The sequence below is a fragment of the Pipistrellus hanaki genome (genome assembly GCF_964339955.1).
Source record: "Pipistrellus hanaki genome assembly, chromosome: 15".
NCBI lineage: Eukaryota > Metazoa > Chordata > Mammalia > Chiroptera > Vespertilionidae > Pipistrellus > Pipistrellus hanaki.
Window position 1 is genome coordinate 47,501,216 of NC_140517.1, and position 9,762 is coordinate 47,510,977.

Consider the following 9,762-nt stretch of genomic DNA (forward strand, 5'->3'; position numbering starts at 1 on the left):
GGCAGCTGATCGATGATTCTCTCTCGTCGATGTTTCTAGCTCTCTATCCCTCTCTCTTCCTCCCTGTTAAAAATCAATAAAATATATATATTAAAAACAAAACAAAACAAAACAAAAAACTTGGCTCTCGAGGAGTATGAACATAGACTTGGGGCCAGGCTTGGCCTATGAGGTTAGCTCGCTTGCCTCACTGTCGAACCATCTTCTTTCTTCTTTTTTTTTTTAAAAAAGACTAATCATTTCCCCCCCCCCTATTCTTTTATTTTAATTTATATATTTTATTGATATTTTTACAGAGAGGAGGAGAGAGGGATAGAGAGCTAGAAACATCCATGAGAGAAAATCATCGATCAGCTGCCTCTTGCACACCCCCCACTGGGGATATGCCCGCAACCAAGGTACATGCCCTTGACCGGAATGGAACCTGGGGCCCCTTCAGTCCGCAGGTCAAAGCTCTCTCCACTGAGCCAAACCAGTTTTGGCTGTCAAACCATTTCCAAAGGTTCTCCCACCTTGGAGAAAAGTGAGACCGGGAGGCATCGGGGAGAGATGGTGCCTGGGCTTCTGAGACGAAAACTTTATCCAGATTGGGTGCCTCCGGAGAGAGCGGTCCGGCTGCTGATCGCCAGGCCTGCGATGGGACGGCCCATCCTTGGAGGAGCCACCAGAAGAAAGAGCTCGAGGCCTTGTCCTCTCTTCTCCATCCTCTCGGCGACCGCCTTCCTCCCCAGCCTGGATCCCTGTCCCACCGCCCGGGAAACCGTCAGCGGAACCGGATCTGGGCGTATTCCGCGTTGGTGTCCATGGCCTCCTGGGCCTCTTGTGGCCGGGACCCTGGGAAGCTGAGGGCAGCATAATGGATCTCCTGTTGGCTGTTCCTTGACTCTGAGGCTACAGGGGACGTCTTCCGTCTTGGGGAGTTAGCACCTGCAGGAGGGGCCCTGGAAGGGCTGCTGGGCTTGGCTTTTGGATCCCGAGCCTAAGGGGGAAACGACCATTATTCATTCACTCACTCATTCATTCATTCATTCAGCAAATACTTATGGGTACCCCATGGGAGGCACTGATGGAGGAACTGGGGTTACATCAGGGAGTCAAACAAAGTCTCCGGCCGAAACCGGTTTGGCTCAGTGGATAGAGTGTCGGCCTGCAGACTGAAAGGTCCGAGGTTCGACTCTGATCAAGGGCATGTACCTTGGTTGCAGGCACATCCCCAGTAGGGCTTGTGCAAGAGGCAGCTAATCGATGATTCTCTCTCGTCGATGTTTCTAACTCTCTATTCCTGTTTCTTCCTCTCTGTAAAAAATCAATGATATATATATATATATATATATATATATATATATATATATATATATATATTTAATTCCTCTAAAGATTAAAAAAAAAAAAAAAGTCTTCTATCTCACTGAGCCCACATTCCATCTCGGAACAGAAATGATGGACAAGTGTCGGTTGTCTAAGCCCCTTCTGTGGCTCTTTGCTGAGGCCGCCCTCGCAGACTCACACAGGCTGGCTCCTGTAACAGCCATCCAGAGGCAGACAGCTCTCATCCCACAGACACCGGGCCCTAATCCCAGGCAGGCCCTGCTCTGTTACCCAGTTCTACTGGTTCCTCCTCTCCAGAGGGTTATAGACGTGAATCATGTGCACGTGACCCTCAGAGACTGGCATGGAAGAAAACGGTTTGTCTCCACGCTCTATTTAACTGGTCGGCAGCCAGTATTACTCATGTGCTCCTGCCTTTTGATTGTGTTTAGGGGGTTGGTTGGTGGACCTATTGGGGCTTTAAACTGAAATGGCCAGGCGTCCCACTTTGGGTGGGACAGTCCCGATTTTTGACAATTTGTCCCACGGCAAGTCCAGATTTTTGGAAAGAATCGGGACTTTTTTAAAAATGCCACAGGATGCGGGACAAAAATTGTTAAAAATCGGGACTGTCCCACCAGAAGCGGGATGCCTGGTCACCTTACTTTAAACGGATATGATGTGCAGAGAAGTGGGTTGGGGGTGTGGGCGCAGAGAGGACCCACAGGAGGTGGTGGTGGTGTCCAGGTGCGAGGACGAGGGAAGTAGGAGAAGTGGTTTGAAGGGATTTTGCTGATGGATTGAGGTGAGGGGAGGGTTTGATGGAGAAAAGAGGCGTGAAAGGTGGCTGAGGGAGGCTTTAGGCCTGAGCAGCAGGAAGACGTGCTATTTGCTGGGATGGGATGGGGAGGACGGAGTAGATGCGCCAGTGGCGTAGTTACTCCTAAGCTCGCCTTTGGACAGGCTATGTCTGAGGTGCCTGTTAGACATCCCAGGGAGATGCTGCCTCAAGAGTTGCCCAAGAGCCTAGGGTTCAGGGGTGAGTCTAGAGTTCAGGGATGAGTCTAGAGTTTGGGGGTGAGTCTAGGGTTCAGGAGTGAATCTAGAATTCAGGGATGAGTCTAGGGCTCAGGGGTGAGTCGAGGTTCAGGGGTGAGTCTAAGGCTCAGGGGTGAGTCTAGGGCTCAGGGATGAGTCTAGGGCTCAGGGGTGGGAGTCTAGGGCTCAGGGGTGAGTTAAGGTTCAGGTGCCAGTCTACTATTCCCCTCATTTTAAAGTTCAAGAAAAGGCTCAGAGAAGTTAAGTGACTTGCCCAAGAACACACAGGGATGAACGCAGGTCTGAACCCGGGCTGCCCAGCTGTTAGTCACCAGGACACACTGCCTCTCAGGGATGCTCATAACATTACATCCTCTAGGAGCTCCAGTGGTGCAATCGGTTAGCACGCGGTACTTATACATTACATCCTCTATATATACATAAAAGGCGACTATGCAGAGTGTCCCCTTGGGGGTCCCCCCGGCGAAGGGGAGTTCTGTGGCTCACTATGACGTTCACCGACCACCAGAGGGTGGCCTAGGAGGAAGGCAGGCCCCAGCCGGCAGCGGCCAGGCCTATGGACCCTACGAGTGCACCCATTCCTTGCACCGGGCCTCATCGCTAATCATACCAGTCCTGTCCTTGGTGCTGGTAATAACGGCACAGCTGTTCTCTACTGAGGAGGCTTTGACTCCTCAGACCAGCTCTCCAAGGAGAAGGAGGGAGACGTGGAGGCTCCGAGGGAGCCTGCGATGGTGGTCAAGGCCTCATCAGGCCTTGAATCCAGCCAACAACCCCGCCTTTTCCACCTCCGTGTCCCAGGGGCGCAGGGCGGGGAAGGGGCCGCGCACCCGGCCCCCCACTCACCAGGCCGCGCGCCTTGGGGATCACGTTGATGTAATCCAGGATCGTGCTCCTCCGGGTGAGCCTGGACCTCCAGGTCTCTGTCCGCCCGGGAGTCTCCGCCGGCGTCTCCGCTGGCGTCTCCGCTGGCGTCTCCGCTGCCGGGGCCCCCGGGGTCTGGGTCTTCCTCAGAGTCTTCACGCTGAGGAGACGCCCCGCCTTAGTGTGTGCCCCAGGCCTGCGCCCCGGTCTCCGCCCCCCTCTCCTGTCCCTCACTCACATGGCCAGGATGAGGCAGAGGCAGAGGCAGAGGCAGAGGAGGGTGGTGACGCCGGTGCCCAGAGCTACTCCCTTGGAGAATCCTTTAGCGATGAGGTCCTTGTCTTCTGCGCGTGGAAACGCCAGGAGCCCCTGAGCCTCTCCTACCCCCACGCGGGTCCCCCCCTCCCCGCCGGCCCTCTGCCACCGGCTCACAGGCCTGCAGCTCCCACTCCTTACCTGCACCCCCTCTGGCTCTTTTCCTTTTAAACCCAAGCCCAGGCTTTGCATCTTCCCCTGGGAACCCCCTTCCCCTCCCCAGCTTCAACCACTGGACCTACCCCTTCCAGCCCCCCCCCCAGGCCCCGCCTCCAGGGCCCCCCAGCAGGCCCTGACCTGGCAGCAGCAGGACCCAGGCGCTCTGGGCCCCGTACACATTCCGGGCCTCGCAGCTGAGCCTGAGGTCAGGGCTGAGCCCCTCACGGAGGCTCAGGGAGCTGTTGGTCCAGGGTCCGGCTGAGCTGGAGGTGACAGCGTGGGAACCGTTGCCATGGTTCCCCTCCAGCATCCCCTTCCCCAGCCGCCAGCGCAGGGAGGGGGCGGGCAGGGCCCTTGCGGAGCAGCTGCAGTGCAGAGCCTGGTCCTCCCAGGAGCAGGAGGGTCCCAGCAGCTGCGGGGGGTCTGTGGGGAGCGAGGAGAGGGGTCAGCGGTGCCCCTGCCCTCCCAGGCCCCAGGTGCGCTGCTCCCCCCACCCCAGCTCCCCATCCCCCACTCACATTGCACAGAGAGGATCAGCGAGGCGCGGAGGGTGCCCAGCGCGTTCTGAGCGGTGCAAACGAATTGGCCCTCGTGCTCCGCTCGCACCCCAGGCAGCTCCAGGACCCCAGGGGCTGCGGGCTGGGAGGGGCGCAGGGCCTGTGCCCCGCGGGCCCAGCTCAGCGAGGCAGGGGGGTCGCTGTGGGCGACGCAGAGCAGGCGCAGGCTTTGGCCCTCCAGGACCGGGAGAGACGAGCCGTCCTCGAGGGTCTCCAGGACTAGGGGAGAGAAGGGCAGACAGACACGCAGCTGAGGACCCTGGGACCCTTCTCAGGCACACACCCAGGACGCCTCTGAACCCTACACTTACCCTTGAACCCTAGACTCACCCTGAACCCTAGACTCACCCCTGAACCCTAGACTCACCCCTGAACCCTAGACTCACCCCTAAACCCTAGACTCACCCCTGAACCCTAGACTCACCCTGAACCCTAGACTCACCCCTGAACCCTAGACTCACCCCTGAACCCTAGACTCACCCCTAAACCCTAGACTCACCCCTGAACCCTAGACTCACCCTGAACCCTAGACTCACCCCTGAACCCTAGACTCGCCCCTGAACCCTAGACTCGCCCCTGAACCCTAGACTCACCCCTGAACCCTAGACTCACCCCTAAACCCTAGACTCACCCTGAACCCTAGACTCACCCCTAAACCCTAGACTCACCCTGAACCCTAGAGTCACCCCTGAACCCTAGACTCACCCCTGAACCCTAGACTTGCCCCTTGGCCCCCTTTCCTACCTGCCCCGTTTGCTCGGGAGACGGTCACGGTCAGGTTCTCCGGGGCATCTGAAACAGATACGGCACCAGCTCCAGGCGGGCCAGTGGGGCCTCGCTCTGGGCCAAGGGTCCCTGCGGACCAATGACTGTGGGCATCAACCCGGGCATTGCCCTGACCGGGGATCAAACCGGGACCTCCTGGTTCCCAGGTCCTTGCTCAGCACGCAGGGGTGGAGGGTTGAATCACCCACCCACCAACACAAAGCGCCCAAGGAAATGGGTGGGTAAGAAGGGTGGGTCCCTGCCAGGCCTGGGTGGCTCAGTGACCTAGGAACCAGCCTGATCTGCCCTAGCTCAGTGGTCGGCAAACCGCGGCTGGTGAGCCACATGGGGCTCATACCACGTGCGGGCACACAAGTGCAGGGCGAGTAAAACTTCGTGGCCCACAGGCATAAGTCGGTTTTCGGCTCTCAAAAGAAATTTCAATCATTGTGCTGTTGATACTTGGCTCTGTTGACTAATGAGTTTGCCGACCACTGCACTAGCTGGTGTGGCTCGGTGGATAGAGCGTTCATTCGCCTGCGGCCTGAAAGGTCCCAGGTTCCATTCTGATCGAGGGCACATGCCTCGGAAGTGGAACCAGAATCGTGAGTCCCACAGGCCCGGGTTCCAGCTCCTTGGTTGGAGCTCTGGGACCCGGTCCCAGCCCTCACCCCTTGCCCCCCGCCCCCATCCCTCCCAGACACCGGGCCGCGGTCACACTCACAGCTCACAGAGAGGCTCAGGGTGCGGCTCCGGAGGCCCAGCCTGTTCTCCGCGCGGCAGGAGTAGCGCCCCGCGTCCCTCGGCCGCACTGAGGGCAGCACCAGCTCCAGGCCCCCGGGCCCCGCGGGGTTAGACCAGGAGAGGGCGCTGTCCCCCAGGGCCCAGCTCAGGTCGGCGGGGGGCCTGCCCTCCGCAGCGCAGAGCAGCCGCAGGCGCTGGCCCTTCCGGGCTTGCAGGTGTGGGCTGTCCCCCTGGAGCTCCTGGGCTGCGAAGGGAGAGAGAGAGGGGGGAGGAGGAGACTCAGCCAGGGGCTCAGTGGTTGCGCATCGACCTATGAGCCAGGAGGTCCTGGTTTTATCCCAGGTCAGGGCAATGCCAGGGTTGATGCCTGGGTTGTGGGCTTGATCCCCAGTGTGGGGTATGCGGGAGGCAGCCGATCAATGATTCTCTCATCGTTGATGTTTCTTCTCTTTCTTTCTTTCTTTCTTTTTTTTTTTTTTTTTAAATATATATTTTATTGAATTTTTACAGAGAGGAAGGGAAAGGGACAGAGAGCCAGAAACATCGATGGGAGAGAAACATCCACCAGCTGCCTCCTGTACACCCCCCTGTGGGGACATGCTGCAACCAGGGTACATGCCCCTGACCGGAATCAAACCAGTGACCCTTCAGTCCGCAGGCCAATGCCACTGAGCAAACCGGCCTCAGCTCCTTTATTTATTTATTTTTTAAAATAATATAGGTTTTTGTTGATTTCATAGAGGAGGAAGAGAGAGAAAGAGGGAGAGAAACATCAACGATGAGAGAGAATCATCGATCAGCTGCCTCCTGCACGCCCCCTACTGGGAATCCAGCCCACAACCCGGGCATGTGCCCTGACCGGGAGATCAAACCGTGCCCTCCTGGCTCATAGGTCGATGCTCAACCCCTGAGCCACCTCAGCCGGGCTCCTCATTGATGTTTCTCCCTCTCTCTCCCTCTCCCTTCCTCTCTGAACTCAGTAGAAATCTATTAAAGAGAGAGAGAGCGAGAGGGAGAAGCCCCATTCCCGCCCCGCCCCCACATCCCTGCCATCCTTCCCCGCTCCAAAGCGGACCCGGCCCAGCCCCGGCTCACCCTGCCCAGCCTCGGTACCTGGCCCGTTGTCCCAGGAGAAGCTGATGACCGGGACATCCGGGGCGTCTGCAATGAGATCGTGGTGTCCCCACAGCCACAGCCAACCCACCACCACGTGGGACAGACAGTGAGGCCATCCCCGGGGAAGTCATGTGACCCAGGAGTGACAGGCACGCCTGCGGCTGGAGGACCACACAGCATCGCTTCCCCGCCTGTCCTCCCAGCTCCAGTCCTCCTACCCCTTCCTCTCTGCGGACGCCCCCTCTCCCCGCCGCACCCCTCCCCCAGCCACCCAGGGCGGCCCCGTCCCCACCTCCCCACCCACCGGGCCCGCTGGCCACCCCGATGCCCCCCCCACTGGACCCACAGGCCACGTTCAGCTGGACTCGGTGCTCGGAGCTCAGGTGCTTCGAGGAGAAGCTGGCCCGGCAGGTGAGGTCGGTGCCGTGGTCCTGCCGTCGGGGCGTGAGGGTGACCACGGAGACGTAGGCCGTGGTGGTCACCCCCAAGTCCTGCGGGGGGAGGGCGGCCCCCGTCCAGGAGAGGGTCGGGGCCGGGCATCGCTCGGAGTAGAACTGGAACGCGCAGACGGCCGTGGCTGGGCGCCCGGGCTCCAGGGTCTCAGGGACGTAGACGGCTGGCTCCTGGGTCTGGGCTGGGGGGAGAGCGGGCAGCTCAGGCAGGGAGCGCCCCCTGTGCCCCACGGCACCCCCTGAGAATGCCCTGTGCCCCAGGGCACCCCCCGAGCGGCCCCTGTGCCCCACGGCACCCCCTGAGAATGCCCTCTGCCCCATGGCACCCCCTGAGCGGCCCCTGTGCCCCACGGCACCCCCTGAGCGCCCCTCTGCCCCATGGCACCCCCCGAGTGCCCCCTGTGCCCCATGGCACCCCTGAGCGGCCCCTGTGCCCCAGGGCACCCCCTGAGAATGCCCTCTGCCCCATGGCACCCCCCAAGAGGCCCCTGTGCCCCACGGCACCCCCTGAGCGCCCCTCTGCCCCATGGCACCCCCCGAGTGGCCCCTGTGCCCCATGGCACCCCCGAGCGCCCCCTGTGCCCCATGGCACCCCCTGAATGCACCCTGTGGCCCACAGCTCCCCCTGAGTCCCCCTGTGCCCCACGGCACCCCCTGTGCCCCACGGCCCTCCTGACATGAGAGACAGGGAGGGAGGCAGGGAGAGGGGACGGCAGGGGGATTCCCATTCCATTCCCACCCCATCCAGTACCTGTCACATCCAGAAAGAACTTATTGTTCTGAAAACTGTATGGCAGGGCAGGGCCTCCCTCGACCCGGAAGAAGTACATCCCTTGGTCTTCCGTCCGGGCATCCGTGAGCAGAAGGGAGCAGTCACCATTTCTGGGGCTGCCTACCAGCTGGAAGCGGCCCTTGGCCTTCCAGTACACTCTCCGGGACGGGTCGGTGGTGGCCACGGGGTAGTCCATCTTATCGCTGAACCAGTGGCCTTGCACCTGGGCAGCCTTGGCGCTGCCCTTCCCAGGGTAGGAGAAGGAGCAGGGCACCCACACGCACAGGCCCTGGGGCACCGTCACCTTCTTCTCCACCTTCAGCCAGTAGTCTGTATACTGGTCCCCTGCCCAGCCCTGGGCCCACCCACCGCCCCGCAGCACCCCGAAGAAGAGCAGCAGCGGCAGGAGCATGGCTGGCCCCGGAGACACTGGGCCCTGCCCTGAGGCAGGCTGGTGCCCGGAGACACTCTGCAGGGGCAGAAGAGGAAGCCCAGGGCAGGTAGGCGGGCAGGCAGGCGGAAGTGGAGCCTCGGGGGGGCTGATGCATGAAAATGAGCTTCTCCTCTGAGACCACGGGGGATCTCCCCGTCTGTCTCTCCTCTCCGCACCCCATCTGGCCCTCTAGATGCTCCGGCTCTGTCTGCGCTTCCTCGTGGGGCAGGCGGGCGGCTGCCTGGCGTTGGGGCCGGCTCGGCGGGTCCTTCTCGGGTGGTCATCTCTGCGGGAGGGTGTGGGGGGCCCGTGTCCAGCCCTGGGGCCTGGCCGTGGGTGGGTGGAAGGTGGGGGCACCCCTGATGGTCCTAGGTCATTGCCGAAGCAGAAGTGAAAGCTCACAGGGGGCCCTTCTTATGGAGCCCCCAGTGAGGAGGCAGCTGAGGCAGTGTGCAGGGGAGGGGAGGTCTGTGGGGCGGGGAGCAGGCCCCTTCTTGGCAGCTACCTTGCAAGGTGCCCAGCGAATTTCACTTTCAGATAAACAAGGAATCTCTTGGTTTAGTATACGTGTGTGCATCCCAAACGGTGCCCAGGTACGGTGGTCGGCAAACCCCGGCGGCTCGCGAGCCACAGGCAGCTGGCTCTTTTGGCCCCTTGAGTGTGGCTCTTCCATAAAATACCACAAGCTTATGTTGAAGAAGTGGCATTAGAAGAAGTTTGAATCTTAAAAAATAAAAATAAAAATAAAAAAAATGTGGCTCTCAGAAGAAATTTCCATCGTTGTCCTGTTGATGTTTGGCTCTGTGGACTAATGAGTTTTGCCGACCACTGGGCCCCAGGACATACGTATACTGAAATGATACACTTGTATCTGAAATTCAAATTGAAGTGGGTGTCTTCTGTTTTTTAAACATTTTTTTTTAATTGATTTTAGGGAGGAAGAGAGAGAGAGAGACACACACACAGAAACATCAATGATGAGGGAGAACCGTTAATTGGCTGCCTCCTACACGCCCCCTCCTGGGGATACAGCGGAGGGGTCCTGCAACCTGGGCACGTGCCCTTGATGGGGATAGAACCGTGACCTCCTGGTTTGCAGGTCGACGCTCAGCCACTGAGCCACAGCAGCCAGGCATGTTTGCCTTTGCTGAATCTGGCAACTGCAGACTGGTCTCAGGGGCACCCATCATCTTTCTTGGGGGTGGGGGCTCACTGACC

General features: G+C 59.7%; 1 protein-coding gene across 1 annotated transcript; it reads right to left on the reverse strand.

Annotated features, from left to right (window-relative positions):
* Positions 1-294: 294 nt before the first annotated feature.
* SIGLEC10 (sialic acid binding Ig like lectin 10) lies at positions 295-8,639 on the reverse strand. The gene is made up of 10 exons (XM_084905954.1): positions 8,091-8,639; positions 7,234-7,521; positions 6,885-6,932; positions 5,752-6,015; positions 5,007-5,054; positions 4,224-4,481; positions 3,844-4,128; positions 3,470-3,575; positions 3,214-3,391; positions 295-979 (listed from the first exon to the last, which is right to left on the reverse strand). Exons 1-10 carry the CDS (start codon positions 8,521-8,523, stop codon positions 764-766), a joined length of 2,124 nt encoding a protein of 707 aa, XP_084762080.1. The 5' UTR covers positions 8,524-8,639; the 3' UTR covers positions 295-763.
* Positions 8,640-9,762: the final 1,123 nt, after the last annotated feature.